The sequence below is a fragment of the Caretta caretta genome, chromosome 24, assembly GCF_965140235.1.
Source record: "Caretta caretta isolate rCarCar2 chromosome 24, rCarCar1.hap1, whole genome shotgun sequence".
In the NCBI taxonomy this organism is placed as follows: Eukaryota; Metazoa; Chordata; order Testudines; family Cheloniidae; genus Caretta; species Caretta caretta.
In genome coordinates, this window is record NC_134229.1 from 19,291,654 (window position 1) to 19,310,601 (window position 18,948).

The 18,948-nt window shown below is 60.2% G+C and overlaps 1 protein-coding gene across 1 annotated transcript; it reads right to left on the bottom strand.

The window, feature by feature from the left end:
- Positions 1-73: 73 nt before the first annotated feature.
- Positions 74-12,935, bottom strand: LOC125625724 (guanylate-binding protein 1). Its single transcript, XM_048828146.2, has 10 exons — positions 12,615-12,935; positions 11,320-11,528; positions 11,084-11,211; positions 9,314-9,423; positions 8,114-8,307; positions 5,144-5,386; positions 3,967-4,241; positions 3,355-3,567; positions 1,867-1,969; positions 74-1,223 (listed from the first exon to the last, which is right to left on the bottom strand). The coding sequence occupies exons 2-10, from the start codon at positions 11,492-11,494 to the stop codon at positions 793-795; spliced, it is 1,872 nt and encodes a 623-aa protein (XP_048684103.1). The 5' UTR covers positions 11,495-11,528; positions 12,615-12,935; the 3' UTR covers positions 74-792.
- Positions 12,936-18,948: the final 6,013 nt, after the last annotated feature.

The window sequence follows — 18,948 nt, forward strand, 5'->3', positions numbered from 1 at the left end:
AGGGACTCCGTGACAGAGAGCGACTGCAATTGACTCAGGAGTGTCGTTAATACAGACACTGGGACAGGGCTGCTCCAGCTGATGCAAACCTGTTTAATTCATACCCAGGCTGCAGGGTGCAGAGTCTCCCGGCGCAGGGAGATACAGGCGTTGGAGAGCTTGTAGCCACGTGTCAGCAGCTCCCATTACAGCCGGGGAGATAATGACCTAGCTTTCAGCATGCTGAGCTGGGGAAAGGAGACATCCCCACAGCTGCCTCTCCCTAGACATCCGGCAGCCCCGTTCCAGCGGGCAGCGGGGAGAGCCCTGGGAGTGGGGTTGCATTTACACATTTATAGGGGCAGAGAGGGAAATCGGAGCCATTTGCTGGAGATCCCCGTGTTACCACTGTGCACGTGGATAGCACCATCCGCTCAGCACCTAACAGACAAACAACGCTTTGTCCTCCCCACCCAGAGGGAAGGTCCCCATTTCACAGGGGTGAAACTGAGGCATGGAACAGTGATGTGATCAGCACAAAGTTACACAGAATTACAGTGTAGGAGGTGGGGAGAGAACCCAGACATCCTGGCTCCCAGCCCACCTGCTCTGACCACTAGACCCTGCTCCCCTCCCAGAGTTGGGGACTGAACCCAGGAATCCTGTGATTTCCTTTTGCAGACAGCTCCAGGCCCTGTGTTAGTAGCTGTGGGGGCTGGCAGATCACAGGAATTAGTCAGCAGAAGCTTTTGATTCTAAAGGGAAGCAGCGTTTGTGGGACTTGCCGCCAGGGAGGACCCCACAGGGGCCCGGCTACTTTCGTCTCTGGGTTTTACTCGGGTTACTCGTCCCCTTCCCCTGCTGGCGCCTGGATGTCAGAAAATCGGACACGCTGGCGACGGTTCTGAGCCCCTCCTTGATGGTGCTGAAAAGGCCTGACAGAAAGTCAGTTTTGCTGGCAGAGCTGATCTCCCGCTTGAGGCCCGAGATCTCATCCTCCATCAGCCTGGCTTTCTCCGCGAAGCCCTTCTGCAGCATGGCCTCCTGCTCCTTCAGCTTGCTCTCCAGCGCCCGCTCCGCCTCCTGCCGGGCACCGGCCAGCTCCTCCGCCACCTTGGCCTCCAGCTGCTTCACGTTCTCCTGGTGGCTGCGCTCCTGGTCCTTCATCAGCTGCTCCGTCTGCAGCCGCTTCTCCTCCGCCGCCTTCCGCTGCTGCTCCAGCAGCTCAGCCTTCTGCTTCTCCTCTTTGGGGGGAAAAGAAAGGGGGCAATAGAGGCACAACCCCTCCCCCAACTGCCCAGAGCAGCCCCCGGGCACCATGCAAACCCGTGCCCCCGACTCGGTTGGCATGAGACAGGGAGGGGTAACTAGGGAGCCATTCCCAAGCCACCAGCGTCTCAGCATGGGACCTACCTGACCACAGCTTGAAGGACAGTTTGGATGGGGACCCACAGAGCCCTGGGCATGGAGGAGTGGGGGGCATGCAGAGCCCTGGGCATTGGAGGAGTGGGGGGCATGCAGAGCCCTGGGCATTGGAGGAGTGGGGGGCATAGAGAGCTCTGGGTGTGGGAAGAAATGAGGGGCATTCAGATCACCTGGCATGGGAGGAGGGGCAGGGGGTTGCAGGGAGTCTCTAAAATAAAGGGGGCTGGGAGGGGGCACCTGGGGAGTTTGCTGGGGCGGGGGGGATGCAGGGAGCTCCTGTTGGGTGCAATGAGTTCGGCCGACAGACGCTCTGCAGCGTGTGACCCCGGTATTCTTTGCAGTCTGCCTGGCCGTAGCACCCACGAGCCCCAGTCCTGGCCCAGGGCCCCGCGGCACCAGGCGCTGCACGGACATGCTGCAGCGACAGAAACCGGGGGCAGCAGCTCGTTCGCAGGAGCTCACCGGCCACGTGCTTCTCTGCCTCAGTCAGCAGGTTGTCGGCCTTCAGCACAGCCTCCGCCTCCGCCTTCTTACTGGCCAGAAACTGCTCCAGAGTCTCCTCCGCCTGGACCAGAGGTGGCCAAGTGCTGGATTATTCATCCAATCGATATGCTAATGAGCTCCCTCCTTCCTCAGGGGAGCAGGCCTCTCAGGGGGACTCTATTCCGCCTCGGGGCAAAATGTTCTCCCCACGAAGCCGGCGGGATCACAGGGGCCGGAGTCAGGGGTGGGGAGATGGGAGCTGAGCTGCAGCACAGGAGCTGATCCCACCTCTCTGCGGCCTCATCCCCTCGGAGGAGGAAAGTCGACGCTTTGGTGGGGGCTTCCCAATGGGTTAGAAAGCAAGCGACCGGGTCGAGAGGAGCTGCCTGCCGGCAAGGAAAATGCTCGCGCCCGCTGGAGAATTTGGGGTGTTTCTCTATGAGGTCTGCTCTCATTCAAACAGGAAGCACTTCGGGGATGTCCTACGCCCTGTGCTATGCAGGAGGTCAGACCCAGTGACCACAGGGGTCCCTCGTGGGCTGAGAATCAATGAACCTATGACACATGTGGTGTCATTTCACCCAGGGCCCAGTCACTGTTCATACAGAGCCCAATCCAAAGCCCATCACAGTCAATGGAAAGATTTGGATTGGACCCATTCAGAGCGGGGCAGGATCCTGGGGGGAATTTGCCCCCCAGCGCCTTTCTGCTCAGAAAAGCAGCTCCATGACCAAGGGGCTTTGTGGGACCACGGATTCCCCGTGTGGGATCACCATGGGCCACAGTGACTGCAGGTCACAATCAGATCCAGGGGCGGATATACCATGAAACACACAGTGCCCTGGCACGGGGCCCCCCAACAACAGGGGGCCCCAGGGCCGGGCACTTGGGCAGCTTAGCACTGGCAGGAGGGGGGCTGAGGGGACAGAAGCTGTGGGGGGCAGGGGAGCAGGGAGGGAGGCTCAGGGGAGCAGGCGGGTGGTGCAGGGGGTGGGAGCGCTGCGAACGCGGCTGGAGAGTCAGGAGGAACAGGGCAGCCACAGCGCTGACCGAAGAGAAGCGACGCTTTCAAGCAGAAACCGATGCGTCTCTCCAGCCACCAGCTGCGTGGCAGCCCCTGCTCCTCCTGAGTCCTCCGGCCGCGACTTAGCTCCCATGGGGGAGATAAGAGAGAATGTTCCCCCCCACGGGGGGGGGGGGGAAGAAATGAAGCTGAGCACAGGGCCCCAATAACTCTAAATCTGTCACTGATCAGAACCCGGTTACCCCACGGCCTTTCCCTGCCGTTGCCCCTCTACTTTGTCCTCAGCGAAACGGGGAAGCCTGACTCAGCCGCTGGGGTTTAGGCACCAGCTCTGCTGACGAGGCCTGAACCGGAGCAGAATCCGGCTCCTTCTCTTGGAGCTGAGCTCGCTGTTGTGACTGCCAGGCTGGAGCGGGGATGGGGGGCTAATTTCAGACACTCACCTTGACCCCTTTGTTGGCCTTCGCCCGGTAATCCTCCACCACCCGGTTCTGGTCCCTGTCGTAGGCCTGGTACCCGCCGGGCTGGGAGTAACGCCCGGCGCTGAGTTTCTGCTGCATGGCGGCCGAGAGCTCCTCCAGCAGGGCGCGGCAGGTCTGCTCCGAAACGGCCTCGTTTTCTGCGAGGAGGTTTGCGTATCGCTCCGTGATCCCGGCCTGGGCAAGGAAAGAGAGAAACCCCATCGCAGAGCCACGGATGGGGCTGGATTCCGGTGCCCTCCCGCCTCCTCTGGCTGAGACCTGAGCCTGACAGCGGGTCACTGGCCAGTCAGGGGATTGGGGGAGACGAAGGCTCACTGGCCACTCGGGGGATAAGAGGGTCACAGATTCATTGGCCAGTTGGGGGATTGGGAGGGCCAATGGTCCACTAGCCAGTTGGGTCACCCGGGGATTGGACGGTCCCTGGAGCACGCACCAGGTTTCGGTCGGGTATCCGTACGACACGTGGCACTACGGGGCCCTGACCCACCACTGCTGCCCAGCGGGCCCCCCTGCCCTGCAAATCCACCCCAGCAACGCTCTCCTTGCTGCCCGGCCCAGGACCCCCCCACCTACCACCAGCTGCTTCTGGAACCCCTGCTCCTCGTCCTTGAAGGAGCGCTGCATGAAGAGCCGCAGGGCGTCCGGCTCGCACCTCCCGTGTGCCGCCGAGAGCTCGCCCAGCTCCGCCGGCAGCCGCAGCCCCCCCATCCCAGCCGCGTAGTGAGCCAGCGCCTCCCTGAGGGCCGCCTCGTTCTCGATGGCGGCCATGGCGGTCACCGCGTTGTCCAGGCAGGGCACCTGCCCGCTGCGGATGGTGCCCACGTAGCTCTGCACTAAGGAGCTGAACCCTGGGGGAGGGAAGGGGGAGGAGTAAGAGCTGGGGGGAGGGGACTGTACATTTGTACAGCACCTGGCCCCCCAAGGACTCTGCTGGGGAGTTTGTCCCTATTCTCCTCCGCGCTGACCCCCAGGGGGTAGGGGTTATTCCAGTCGCAGACACAGAGCTCCTGCTTTTAGCTCTGGAGACCCCGGTCCAACGGGGCTCATCTGGGATTCGAAGCGCAAGAGGCTCGAAACGAGTGTCCTCTGAGCAGAGCCAGGGCTCCATCGCCGGGCCCAGAACAAGGTCAGCCCGGGGGCAGAGGCACCCGTCACACCCAGCAGCATGTCAGCAGGGCTCTGCCTGGCCTCTCTGCAGAGCTGGGACCAGGCTGGGGCCGTTTAACCTGCAGATTGCCAAGGCAGGTGAGTGTCGTCACCTGTCCGAATCTGAAGCCAAGTGGCTCAAGGATCCCTGAATGCAGGAGAACCCCCAGTTTCCATCTCTGCTACAAGACCCGGTGCAACCCACGGCAGAGTGTGTTACAGGTGCCCCCCCACGACCATCAACAGGGGATCCGAGTGGTCACAGCCCCGCTAGGGGACCCTCGTCTCTCCAGCTGCAGGGGTAACCGCTCCTGCTTGTGAGGGTTCTGCTTTCACCCCTGGGGTGTTGGGCAAGAAGGCGGCTGCCAGACAGGGACAAAGGGAGAGAGACCAAGGACCCAGGGCACCAGGGGATCTCCCGGAGTCACAGAGAGTTCGATTCTCCAACACCTGCTAAATGTTCTCTGAAAATAGCGCCCCCCCCCCGCATGCAGGGGAAATTCCCTCCCTCCTCGGGGCTGGGTTTCTCTCAGCCAAAGAGGGTAGATTGGCCGGCAAAGCCATCAGTCTGTGTCTCCACAGAGCAGCCGCGGGGCGAACGTACTTTGCCCATTGACCAGAATCCCTCCTTTAACTGTCTTGACGTGGGAGCACTGGAAGACGTAGTCACAGAACCGGCGGGTCTGGTCCAGGAACTGCGGGTCCAGGGCACTGGTGGGCAGCGAATCCAGCTGGCCCATCTCCTGCCGCGACGCCGGCTGGACAAACACGAAGCACTTGCGGGTGGGGAAGAAATTGCGGATGCACTGTCGCGGCAGGTTGTAGTCCATCACCTTCTTGTTGTTGCCTGGAGAGCCAAGGAGAAGCAGAAGGCTACACCCAGCACTGGGCTAATAAAGGAGTTTTGAGTCATTGGAAGCTTCCAAACATCATGGAAAAATTTGGCTTAGGTCAGGTGGAAAATGAGAAGTTTTGGCAAATTGAAAAGCTGAAAAAAATCTACTTTGGGGCCAAAGGAAACCTGGTGTTTTCATCACGGCCGTTTTTAAACACGTTTGGAGTTGGGACATGGAATAAAATCAAATGGAGATTTTGGAACCAAACGTTATTTAAAACCAATAGAAAAAAATCCAGTTTTTTGGGGGTTTTTTATTATTTATATTCCTCCCAAAGGAACAAGTCAACAACAACAAACATGTCGAGCTGGGATTAGGCTTCCTGTGGGTAGGCCACTGAGAGTTAGCATTAAGGTTCCTATGAATAGGATTTCCTGCCTTTGGGTTCTTGTTCATATGGGTAGGGCACTTGGAGATAGGTTTAGGGTTTCCATGGTTAGGCCACTTGGAGTAGGGTGACGGTTCCTATAGGTTGGCCACTTGCAGGTAGGGTTAAGGTTGCTAGAATAGGGCTCCCTGCCCTTATATTACGGTTCCTATGCATAGGTGCCTTGGGTTAGAGAACCTATGAGGAGGGCTCCCAGCCCTAGGGTGAGGGTTCCCGTGGGTAAGAGTTAGAGTAAGGGCTACGGCTCTATGCCGTAGGGTGAGGGTTCCTGTGGGGAGGCTACTTGGGGTTAGGGTTTAGGGCTCCTATTGGTAGGGATCCCTGCCCTAGGTTTAGAGCTTCTAAAGGGAGACCACTGGTAGGTAGAATTACAGTTCCCATGAAGAGGGCTCCCCGCCCTTACATTAGGGTTCCTATGGTTAGGCCACTTGGAGTCAGGATTAGGATTCTTATGGGTAGGCACATAGAGTTAGTGTTTTGGTTCACATGGATAGGAGAGATCAAGTTGGGATTAAGTTTCCTGTGGGTAGGCCACTTAGAATTCGGGTGTGATATTGCACTCCATAATATTGTATGGAAATATGCTTATGAGTGTAAACATAATGTAACTAGAATACGCTTTATGCAACAGGTCTCCAGTAACGATCATTACAAAGCTTATCATCTACTGAGTGTGGTCATCCTATCGGTATGAGTGTATCATTCTTGTATCTAAAACTAGAAATATGAAGTATAACTCTGAGGTCCTCTTATAATTATGCGAAGTGTGGGCCATTGATGGTGGTTTAGAATCTTGATGGTTCCCATCGACTAGGGCAATTGGTTGTAAATAGCTCTGTTTACTTGCAAACCTTCCTGGGTATGTGTAGGCCAGCCATGGAAGAATGGAGGCTGGGGGGGTCTCACAGGACATGTGACCATGTCACATGACACTGGAATCCATCTTAAACCTGGTGCTTTTTCATTTAGAAGGAGGGGTGGGGACCCAGAGAGACAAAAGATTCCCGCCTGGTGCCAAAGCTATAAAAGGGGGTGGAACAGAACAAAGCGGGCTGGAGTCATGAGAACACCCAGCTTCCCACCTAAGATGTCTGCTGGAACTAACAAGGACTGTACCAGGGGAAAGGATTGGGTCCAGACTAGGAAGGAGTCTAGTCTGTGAAAGGTTTCAGAGGAGCAGCTGTGTTAGTCTGTATCCGCAAAAAGAACAGGAGGACTTGTGGCACCTTAGAGACTAACAAATTTATTTGAGCATAAGCTTTCGTGGGCTACAGCTCACTTCATCAGATGCATGCTCATGAAAGCTTATGCTCAAATAAATTTGTTAGTCTCTAAGGTGCCACAAGTCCTCCTGTTCTTTTAGTCTGTGAAAGAAGCTTACTGAAACATCTCTGAGGGTGAGATTTTATCTGTGATCAGTTTCTTAATATATTAGGGTTAGACTTGAATGTTTTGTTTTAGTTTGCTTGGTAACTTACTTTGTTCTGTCTGTTGTTACTTGGAACCACTTAAATCCTACTTCTTATACTTAATAAAATCACTTTTGCTTATTAATTAACCCAGCGTAAGTGATTAATACCTGGGGGAGCAAACAGCTGTGCATATCTCTCTATCAGTGTACAGAGGGCAGACAATCTATGAGTTTACCCTATATAAGCTTTATACAGAGTAAAACAGATTTATTTGGGGTTTGGATGCCATTGGGAACTGGGTGTCTGGGTGCTGGAGAGAGGTGACCTACTGAGCAGTTGTTGGTTAAAGTCTGCAGCTTTGGGGGACATGGTTCAGACCCTGGCTCTGTGTTGCAGCAGGCTGGTGTGTCTGGCTCAACAAGGCAGGGTTCTGGAGTCCCAAGCTGGCATGGAAAACAGGCTCAGAGGTAAATTCAGCACGTCAGGTGACAGTCCCAAGGGGTCTCTGTGACCAAACCTGTCACATAGGGGTAGGGTTCCTAGGAATAGCACTCCTCACTCTTAGGTTAGGGTTTCGGTTGGACCTGGCCAAGGAACGTTCACAGACGCGAGGGCCAAAAAGGGCCCTATATTGTCCCCAGGCGCACCCCCACCCGTCTATCTCCACCACGTGTCTCTTACACCGTCGGCTCATTGGGGCAGGGCCTGTATCTTTGTTCTGTGTTTGTGCAGCGTACTGGGCTCCTGGGCCATGATCCTCAGTGGCAGGAGCTGGGATGCCGGGGTAGATGGGCCCATGGGTCTGATCTCGGGGGCAGGGAGGAAGCAGGTCACCAGGTGTGATGGGCCCCTCCTGCACACAGCTGACCCCAGCTCACCTTTCTTCAGGGCCAGCGCATGCTCCAAGTACTCATCCTCCGTCACCAGCTGCCCCTCGATCCTCAGCTCCAGTGTGAAATCCCGCACGGCCCAGATGAAGCTGGGGAAGAAGCGGACGAACTCCGTGTCCTCCTCCAGGTCGTCCCCTCCCTGCGCCTTCACCTTGATGTGCTCCGTCAGCTCCGACACAAAGCTGGGCCGGGGGCTGAGGACTCAAACTGGGGCCAGACCTGGATGGTACTGCCTAGCTTTGGACTAAAAGGGGGGAATCCCAGCCCCACTTCCCCCAGTGATCACCCCCCAAGAGCCCCTGACCAACATCCCCCAGGGGCCACCCCCCAGGACTCCCAGAGCCGTACCCGCCAGGGACCACCCCGCAGGAGCTCCAGCCCCACATCCCTCAGGGCCCATCTGTGATGAAGCGGGACTGTTCTTAATGTTTCCTCTGAATATTGTGGGGGTGCCTCAGTTTCCCCAAGGCAGTTCTTAAGTACCTAGGGGGTGGGGTGAGGGTGTATGATCATTGCAGAGCCCTAGAGGGCATGTGTGTGCAGGGGTCTGGACACAGAGAATGGCCGACACCCTGTTTCCTGGCAACTGATGGCCTGGGCCCTTCCCCCCTGCAAGGTGAGAGCTGAAGGGTTGGAGAACAAAGGAATCCGGTGACCTCTTGGCCCGGGAAAGGGACAAAGCCCAGAGGAGGGGGGGCTGGAGGGAGTTTTGGTTTGGGGCTGGTGGGGGACATGGAGTGAAGTGCAGACGTAGTTGTCTGGCTCACTGCCCCCCAAAATGGACCTGGCTGAGGGGTCCTGTTCTCTGCACCTACAAGCTCTGTGTTAGACCCTGTCCCTGTCGTCTAATAAACCTTCTGTGTTACTGGCTGGCTGAGAGTCACATCTGATTGCGGAGTTGGGGGGCAGGACCCTCTGGCTTCCCCAGGACCCCACCTGGGCGGACTGGCTGTGGGAAGCGCACGGAGGGGCAGAGGAGGCTGAATGCTCCGAGGTCAGACCCAGGAAGGGGGAAGCCGGGTGAGCTGTGTGTCCTGCAGACAGGCTGCTCCCCGAGAGGAGACTTCCCCAGAGTCCTGCCTGGCTTCATGGGGAGCAGTTCCAGAGCGTCGCCCGGGGACTCCGTGACACCATCCCCCAGAGCCCCCAGCCCCATGCCCCCAGGGTCCACCCCCCTGGCAAGGATACTGCAGCTGCTCCATGGCGTACTGGTCGATGGTCCCTTTGCTGTTGTAGGCCAGGGTGCTGCTCAGCAGCACGGCCAGCGCGAAGATCCACACGTCGTTCTTCGTGTCGCCCTGGGCAGGGAAGCGGGGGTTGGATCTGAAACACGAGCCGCCCATGCTAGCGCCAGCCTGGGATCCCAAATGGGGGCTCTCCAGCGGGAGCAGGGAGGGGATCTCCCTTTTGGGGTTGGCCTGGAGGCGACACGCTGGATGTCTGCCCGGTGCTGGGCCCAGCCATCCCTGTGCCCGATTCTGGGCCTGGCGATTCCCGCGCCCAGTTCTGGGGCCGGCCATCCCTGCTGGCTGGTGATACATTGGGGAGAGGCCGGAGCAGAGCCTCGAGGACAATTTGAGGGTTCGAAGTCCTGCCCCAGAATGAGCGAGGCCAGGGCTCCCACTGTTGAGCTGGGCCCAGGGCAGGCTTCGGGGCACCGCAATCCCCGTCTGTCCGTCCGGACGCGGGGAGCAGAGATTTGCTCGGGGCAATGAGCAGAATAAGGGGTGGGGGGTGCAAGCCAGCATCTGGAAGGTGAAGCCAGGCAAATTCAGCCTGGAAATGAGGTGCCCGTTTTGACCAGGGAGGGGAATGAACCCTGGGAATAGCTGGCCCAGGGGCGCGGGGGATTCTCTGTCCCTGGCAGCGTTTGAATCTCAGGGTTGCCAACCGTCAGTAAATTCAGGGACAGTCCGTGAAAAAGCGCTAAACTTGGACCTGCCCATAAATTCCATAAACCCATTTAGATATTAATAAAAAACCACGAGCTTTGCAGTGGACCTGAGGTGTCCCTCCCCCTTGGCCCCGGGGCAGCCCCAGGGAGTCCACGGTTCCCGGGGCTGGGGGGGGCGGAAGGGAATTCTCCTGGCGGGGGTCCCTCCGACCTGCTGCTGGCTGCTCTTCTCTGCTGCCGGCTTTGAACTCTTCTGCGGCGTCCCCGGGGTCAGCTCAGCAGCAAGGTGGGGCGGGTAGGCGGGCGTCCAGCACACACCCCTGCCAGGCTCCCTGCAGTGGGGGGCGTTGGGGGTCGGGGTACAGCGGGCCGGGCATAGCAGCCACCCACAGGCTCCCCGCCGGTAAGTCACAGCGGGGCCGTCACCGGCTCTTTATAGTACGTAAGCATGTTTCCGTAAAAAGATGGGGTTCTCCGTAATTTTTTTCTATAGTGTCCATAAATATAATTTTCAGCAGTTGGCAACCCTGGCCAGAGGCAGCAGGACAGACAGACTCCCCCTGGGCCCCCCACCCCAGCTCAGCCAAGACTGGATACACGGGTGGGGGGGTGGGGGGGTGGGGGGGGACACCCCCACATCAGCACCTCCCCCCCACCACCAGCCTCCAGGTCCGAGCTTGGGCAGGTAGCTCCACCCCCGGGGTGGGGGGGCAGTGGAGCAAGGCAGCGGGGGAGGAAGGGCACCCCCACTTGGGAGGAGTCACCTAGCTGCTCCCCTGCCCCCCCACCCCCCGCAGCTTGGTCCCTCCACCCCCTCTAGACACTGCCGCCCCTGCCGGCTGCCTCTAAACGCCTCGGCAGGCCAGTGGGAGGGAGGTATCGGCACGGGGCCCCCTTGAGCACAGCACCCCCGGCCGGGGCCCAGCCACCCACCCCTTAGACCGGCCCTGGGGCCAGGCTGGACAGTCCCAGGGTCCCTCTGGACTTGGGATCTCAGAATCTGTTCCCCAGGCAAGGGCCACATGGCCCCTTCCTCCAGCCCCCTCCTGCTGCCCCCCACTCACCTTCTCCACGTCGCCCAGCCCCTCGGTGTCCAGCAGCACCAGGGTGTGGCCGGCCCGGCGGGGGTGGGGCAGGCACCACATCCAGATGCCCTTGGTGTGCGACTGCACCGTGGAGCCCAGCGAGAACCCTGGGGAGAGAGGAGACGGGGTAGAGACCCAGCGCCCGGGCGCACCTGCCCCCTCGCTCCCGGCGCCAGCCTGGGGCCGACGGGAAGGGGGGCTGGGAAACCTCTCACCTTTCTTCTTCCCGGCCAAGGAGTTCATGAGATAAGACTTGCCGGTGCGGTACAGCCCCACGATGGCCACCACCACCACGGGCTGGGCCACGCCACGCAGGATGTCCAGTGCCGCGGGGTTCACCTCCAGCTCTCCGTCGGCCCCGTTCCCCACCAGGCACACGGGCTCCTCCATGGCCACGGCTAAAGCGAGGGAGCAGCAGAGAGCCCTGCACAAAGGACAGGAGGGTGTCAACAGCTGGTGCCCAAGATGCTCTGCCCCAGAGGCACGCAGAAAGGGAGCATTTCTCCCACATCTCCTCCCCCCGCAGCAACAAATGGCTCCAACCTCAGGTGTTATGCCTGGGACGACCCATAGCTGGAACGAGCAGTGAAATAGGTCACTGTGTCATCGTTAGGTTTCAGAGTTAACAGGCCAACACTAGAAACAAGGCAGTTCGTGCCACTCACAGGGCGTTCGGCTCAGGCTCTCTGCACACTCAGGCAGAAAACCCTGTCTGGACGAGATCACATTTGGAAATGTTTTCTTTGCAGCCACAAAGGCTGCCAGGGCAGGGCTGGATTCTCACTAGCGCTAGGGCCCCGTTGTCACTGCTGATCATTTCAGCAGGAACACCCAGTCCTTCAAGCGTCGGGCGTGGCCGTCTTACTCTGTTTCCACAAAAGCAATGAGGAGCTCAAGACTAACAGATGTATTCGGGCATAAGCTTTCACGGGCAAAAAGCCCCCTTCACAGTCCTTGTGCCTCTTCGTCTGGTTGGGGGATCCCAGAGCCTGGGGGCGAGGCCAGAGCGATCCCGGGGCACTGGACTGGAGCACGCTAAACACCACGTGGCCCCAGCACCAGGGAGATGACAGCACCCCGCAGGGCCCTGATCCGCTTGGGTCTCACACAGCCGGGGAGGGGGCTGGGTTCCTGACACCTCCCCCCGCCCCACATGTGGGCCAGCCAGTCCCGCTGCTTAAACTGTCCTGTGGCGTTTGCACTGCCGGGACCTCCCTGGGTAACTCCCTAAGGAACGGGTGGGACAGGCCCTAGGCACGGCTCAGGGAGGGGACTGGGGGCTGGGAGCCAGGACTCCTGGGTTCTTTCCTGGCTCTGGGAGGGGAGTGGGCTCTGGTGGTTACAGCTGGGGGGCTGGGAGCCGGGACTCCTGGGTTCTATCCCCAGCACTGGGAGGGGAGTGGGCTCTGGTGGTTAGAGCTGGGGGGCTGGGAGCCAGGGCTCCTGGGTTCGTTTCCCAGGGCCAGCAAGGCAGATATGTCGCGCAGGGGGAGAGCCGGGGGTCTCCTACCGGGGGCTGGTCGCTCAGCGAGGAAGCCGGGTGAATTCAGCGGCGGGGGGGCGGGCAGCGTCTGTCCTGCTCGGTCACCAGCCCCAGCCAGTCTGGAAAGTGGGAGGCAAAGACACCCAGAGCCCAGCTCGGCCGCTTCGTGACACCTCTGCTCCTCCTCCAGCGGGGCGGGGCTGGGGACCGGACTCCTGGGTTCTCTCTCTGGCTGGGGGGTGCTCGGTGAGTGACAGTCCCCCCTCCCCCCGCAGCACAGGGAGCCCGGCCCAGCACATCCCGGGGCGGGGGACGAGCCGGGTCTGGCGGCTCCAATCCCTGAACGTGTCCGACTCAGATGGAAACCGAAAGCGGCCGGAGCCTTTCCGAGCAGGGGGCTGATTCCGGGAACCCGGGGCGGGGCGAGTCTCTCCCAGCTGGGGGCCCCGGTGGGGACGATCCCGCCGGGGGCGCGGGCCGGAGCCCTTGGGGGCTGCGTCTCCATCCTGAGGGTGTTTAACCCCGGGTTTGCCACGCCGGGTTTCCAGGCGCGGAGGCAGCTCTTGGCAGTACAGGGGCCATGACACATGGCACAGCGGTCCCGAGGGTCCTCACTGCAAAGCCTCACCCCGCCTCCCTGCTTAGATGAGATGAGCCCCAGTGTGCGAGGAGTGGGGGGTGTTAGGGCAGCTGGGTCCGACCCTGCTCTCCACCCCCTCCCCCAGTGCCGACCCGGGGTGACCCCGCTGCTCCCCCAGCCCGGATCAACCCAGCCCCACGTTAGCAGCCCCCTTTGCTCTCAGCTGCACGCCTGGGTTACAGCCCCAGGTGCCCTGTGCCCATGGCTGGCACCTGGCCAGGAACAGCTGCCCCGTGCCCTGACCCCCGTGGATCCGAGCCCAGGGGGGCTGGGGAGCAGCCAGGACCCACATGCTTGGGGTGAGGGGGGCCAGCCACGCTCGGTGTCCCCTCGGTCTCCTCCCGTGCCCGTCTGTCCCTCTGGCTCAGAGCTGGGCTTTCCCCACAGCTGGTTTGGAAACGGGACCAGTCAGATGGAAACCGAAAAAGCAGGAGGGGCTGGGGCCAGTTTCACTGCTTCAGACTCAGGGACGGTCACGCCCACAGGGACGCCGGGATTCAGGCCCCAGCCCCTCACCCAGCCCCCCCGGTACCAGCCCCAACCTCGGGCCAAGTCCCTGACGGCCCCCCAGCACCGGTCACAGACTCCAGGGACGGCAAATCCACCAGTTCAACCTGCGGGTGCCCCACAGTGCAGCAGAAGGTGAAACCCCCTGGGTCTCAGCCCCCACACCCCAACCCTCAGGGCTGGCCCAGTGCGGTGCGAGGGGATGCTTGTGCTTCAGGGGGCACCAAGCTGCAGGGGTGGTGGGTGGGGGGAGCACTGGGATTCCAGGCCGCCAAGGATGGTGGGTTCATTTCATCAGGAATTTCATTACCCAAGGAGGGAAGATTTGCACTTTGGAGGGGGGAAGAGGGAAACTGAGGCAAGGGGGGGGTCCAAGGCAGCAGCTGCATCTGAGGATGGACACGTCCCCCACTCCTAGCACTCTGGGGCTCATCTCTGCTGCCTAAGCAGGGAGGCGGGGTGAGGCTTTGCAGTGAGGCCTTCCCCTGGGTGCACTTGGGACCGCTGTGCTGTGTGTCATGGCCCCTGTACTGCCAGCAACTGCCTCTGCACTTGGAAACCCAGCACATCAAACCCTGGGTTCAACACCCCCCTGTATCCCCAGGATGGAGGCACAGACCCCAAGGGCTCCGGCCTGCTCGCTCGGTGGGATCATCCCTACGAGCTGGGCAGCTGCAGGGTCAGCCGGGGTCACCAGCTTGGAAAGACTCTCCCCCACCACCAGGTTTCCCGGAATCAGCCCTGTGCCAGGCAAGGCTCCGGCTGCTCTGACTGGCGCATTCTTGGGATTTAGAGCAGCCAGCCCCAGCTCGTGCCTCCCCCGCCTGCCCCCCTCCCGGCCACGGTATGTGAGTCAGTACTACGGACATTTCTCTGAAAACATTCGCTGGGCCCGCAGCAGCTGCCCAAACGGCGAACGGAACGGGGGGCGGGCAGGCGAGGGAGCCATAGTCAGACAGACGAGCTCCGAAGGCCGCTGCCCATGGGCCGCCCACCCTGTGGACGCTGCGGGCAGCTCTGAGCACCCCGGCTCCAAAGCGACACGTTCGAATCGGAACAGCGGCAGAGACGGGCACCAAACCTGGCGAAGGAGCTGGACCAGCTTCCGCACGAGGCGGGGTTAAGACGGGGGCTGGTCAGCTTGGAAAAGAGACGCCGAAGGGGGGTGACCGAGGTCTGTAACATCCTGGCTGGTGCCGAGGAAGTGACCAGCGAGGTGTTACTGACATGGCACGCGAACCAGGGGCCACGCGTGGGACTCACCACTGCACTTCGGGCTCCTGGGGCAGCTAGCCACAGCCCAGCCCTGTGGAAGAGGAGCAGGGGCAGAGCCATGGAGGGGGTGGGACCTCATGGCCTCCCCGCCCCCCAAGGTTCTGGCCCCCTGGATCTAGGCCTGTCAGTCACGCCGGTACGAGGTACTTGGGCAGTCAGAAGAGACAGGTCCCACTGCAGAAGGTGTGGAAGCCAGCGATCTCGCTGCGGATGCTTTTTGGGGGGTGGCTCCTTGGTGGGTGAGCTCAGGGCGTGTGTCCTGTCATCTGGATGAGAGACAGAAGTCTTGCTCTTCTCAGCATGGGGGGGTGGGGGGGCAGTAGCTGAGGGTGGCGAGGAAGACCACTGGTATTGGGGCCAGGGTCTGAGGCAGGCTGCAACAAGCTCTCCCTCATGGCCAGCCTGAGTCAGCGGGATGGAGTAGTCCATGTGTATTATTCCTAGGATGCACCAGTCCGTGGTGATGGAAGCCCACGCCAAATAAAAGGGGCTCAAGAGGTTCCCAAAATGGGGGATGATCAGTGTTATCAGCACTGTAGCTGTGGCAGGATTCCCTTTCTCTGCTGCAATTAACTGTTTCTGGGCAACGCCTCGTGTTAATGCCTCGACTCTAGACTTTAAAAGAACAGGAGAACTTGTGGCCCCTTAGAGACTAACCAATTTATCTGAGCATAAGCTTTCGTGAGAAACAGCTCACTTCATCGGATGCATACCGTGGAAAGTACAGAAGATCTTTTTACACACACAAACCATGAAAAAATGGGTGTTTACCACTACAAACGGTTTTCTCTCCCCCCACCCCACTCTCCTGCTGGTAATAGCTTATCTAAAGTGATCACTCTCCTTACAATGTGTATCACGCGATTACAGACATGAAAGTTGAGATATTACAACAGAAAAACTTCAAAACCAGACTCCAGCGAGAGACTGCTGAATTGGAATTCATTTGCAAATTGGATACAATGAACTTAGACTTGAATAGAGACTGGGAGTGGCTAAGTCATTATGCAAGGTAACCTATTTCCCCTTGTTTTTTCCTACCCCCCACCCCAGACATTCTTGTAAAACCCTGGGTTTGTGCTGGAAATGGCCCACCTTGATTATCATACACATTGTAAGGAGAGTGGTCACTTTAAATAAGCTATTACCAGCAGGAGAGTCGGCATCACTGCAAATCTCTCCGAGCTGGTGACCCCGGCTGAGCCTGCTGCCTCGGCCACCCCTTGCCTCAGTTTCCCTCCCCTCAAATGCAAATCTTCCCTCCTCAGGTAATAAAATTCCTTATGAAACAGGAACCCACCATCCTTGGCCTCCTGAGATCCCAGCACCCACCACTGAACCCCACTCTGATCCCTACAGCAAAGCGCCCCCTATTGAGACCCCACCCCACTCCCTGCAGCACGGTGCCCATTGCCGACTCGCCACCCTGCTCCCTGCAGCACAACACCCCCTACCAACCGCCCACCCTGCTCCCTGCAGTATGGTGCCCCCGTGGTGAGCGCCCACCCAGGTCTCTGCAGCCCGGCAGCCCCCCACTGACCCTCCCGACCTGCTCCCTGTCGGGTCATTGAGAAGTGGGGAGGGGGCCAAGCTTCCACCCCCTTGGGAAATGCTGCCCTGCCACTTTGAGACCCAGAGCAGCTGTCTGGGGCCCATAATATCCTCCAGGCATGAAGGAAAGGAGATAGAGAGAGGGGCCTAAACACCCCTTAGAGCCCCAGTGGGCATCTCTCTCTCTCTCTCTCTCTCTCTCTCTCTCTCTCACACACACACACACACACACGCATGAACACAAGCCATGGTTTGTCCTCACGCCCCCCCCCCCCCCGCCTCTCCAGCAGGGGACGCTGGGACACACACACACCACAGAGGTTTGGGTTTCGCCTTTTGTGTAGAGGTTTTTTCACTAACCAGGCACGAGCTTCTGTCCAGCTGAAATCTAGTTGTCCGCATGGAGCCGATGTGAATTAACCAGGGGGGTCCCAGGTAGCTGGGGCTTCGGGGTTTGTTACTGAACGGAGCCTTGGATGTGAAAATATTAAATGCAGGCAACCATGTTGCTGGGAGTAAGGCCACGAGACAGAGTGAGAAATAGAACCCAGGAGTCCTGGCTCCCAGCCCCCCTGCTCTAACTGCTAGACCCCAGTCTCCTCCCAGAGCCAGGGAGAGAACCCAGGAGTCCTGCCTCCAAGCCCAGAGCTGCCTCTGTCCCTGCAATACCCCCAGGGTGGGGGGCATCTGCCCGCACTGGAGCCTGGCTGGGAGGGCCAGGAGAGAGAGGGGCATCCCGGCATCCCTGGAGCAGACCTTGGAGGGGGATCGCCTGGGAAGTGGGGCAGCAGCTGTAGCTTGGGGGGCGGGGGGGGGAGGACTCTGCCAAGTCCCATGGCCCTGGCACAAGAGCTTGGCCTGTGTGGAGGCAGCCAAGTGGTGGAGACCCAGGGAAATGGCACCGAGGGTCACGCCCAGGCCGAGGGCTGCCTGGCACCACCCTGCCCTCTGGGACTGAGCTGCTTCCCGCTCGCCGTCAGCCCCTGGGCCCTGCCCACGTTGCCGAGCCCTGACCCCCAGCTGTGAGGCGAACACGTGGGCCAAGGCGGGAGCTGAGCGTGGAGGTGCCCCGTCGAGCCCCGGGCTGCTGGCCGCGCACAGAGTCCCCGAGGAAGAGCCCGTTCCTGGCTGGTCTGGAGTCAGGCCGTGTTTGTATCTGGCAGGCAGAGCCGCCCCTTCCCCGGGCACCGCTGGGTTGCCCACAACCTTCCTGGGTTGGCTGCACTGGTCCAGGCTGGGGCATTCTGGGGAGCACGGGGATGCCGGTAACCCCAGCTCTTGCCTGGGACACGGCGGGCCCAGGCGCACGGTTCCTTGCCACCCGGCTGGCTCAGTCCTAGCACGTCATGCCTCCAAGCTGGCACCCTCCTCCCAGCCTGCAAGCCCGTAGCCGGCTCCTGCAATGTGCCAGGCCCGCTATGGGCACTGGCAGGCAGGGGCACCCAGGGTCCTTGGGACCCTAGCTGGTCCAGACTCTCGGCGCCACCCGCAATAGGACACGTTAACGAGCAAGCCCCCGATCGCCGGGCACGGAGGCTGCACCGGGGGGCTCACAACGGCCAGGGCACTGCAGGGACCACGGCCTCAGCTGGCACCGAGACCGGCGTCACCGGCGACCTGCCCTCCGCCGCCCCCACCTGGCAGCGCCCATGGCTCAGCTTCAGCTTCCTCTGCCTCTGGGTTATGTCGGCGGATTTCAAACAACGAGACGCCCCTTGCAGGCCCCGGGAGCCCCGATATCACCCCCACTCCACACAGGCGTCCCGGCGAGAAAGCGCTGGGCCGGGTGGCTCTGGCTGGGCTGGCGTCCCCGGCTGTCGAATCCAGACAGATGGATGCCCCAGAGGCGCCGCACCTGGAAACGGGCCCATGGTGCCGATGCCCCTCAACCAACCAACAGCCGCCTGCTCTCCCAGGCCTGGGCTCTCCTGCCCCTCACAGCTCTGCCACCCGGGTGGCTGTCTACTCCCAGCCCCATCCCGCACTAACCACTATACCACACTCCCCTCCCAGAGCCAGGGAGAGGACCCAGGAGTCCTGCTCCCAGCCCCCTGCTCTAACCACTAGCCAGCACTCCCCTCCCTGAGCCAGGAGAGATCCCAGGAGTCCTGGCTCCCAGCCCCTGCTCTAACCACTAGCCACCACTCCACCTCCCTGAGCCAGGGAGAGAACCCAGGAGTCCTGGCTCCCAGCCCCCCTGCTCTAACCACTAGACACCCTGCTGCTTAAAAATCTCACAGCACTGACCCTGCCTTGGCAGCAAGAAGTTCAGGGCAGCCAAGGCAGGTTCATGGCTCATCCCAGCACACAGGCATCCCGCATGTTTCTTTCAGGGGCCTCGATTCATGCCACCAGAGAGCAGCAAAGAGGCCCCAGACACATTAGCAG

What these genes read in the sequence shown, in the direction of transcription:
- LOC125625724 (XM_048828146.2), bottom strand. Translation starts at nt 11,494, where the DNA reads ATGGAGGAGCCCGTGTGCCTGGTGGGGAACGGGGCCGACGGAGAGCTG. An exon ending in TGCGCTGGCCCTGAAGAAAG is followed by an intron (nt 5,387 to 8,113) that starts GTGAGCTGGGGT and finishes TTGGCTCTCCAG; the next exon opens with GCAACAACAAGAAGGTGATG. An exon ending in AGGCCAACAAAGGGGTCAAG is followed by an intron (nt 1,970 to 3,354) that starts GTGAGTGTCTGA and finishes CCTCTGGTCCAG; the next exon opens with GCGGAGGAGACTCTGGAGCA.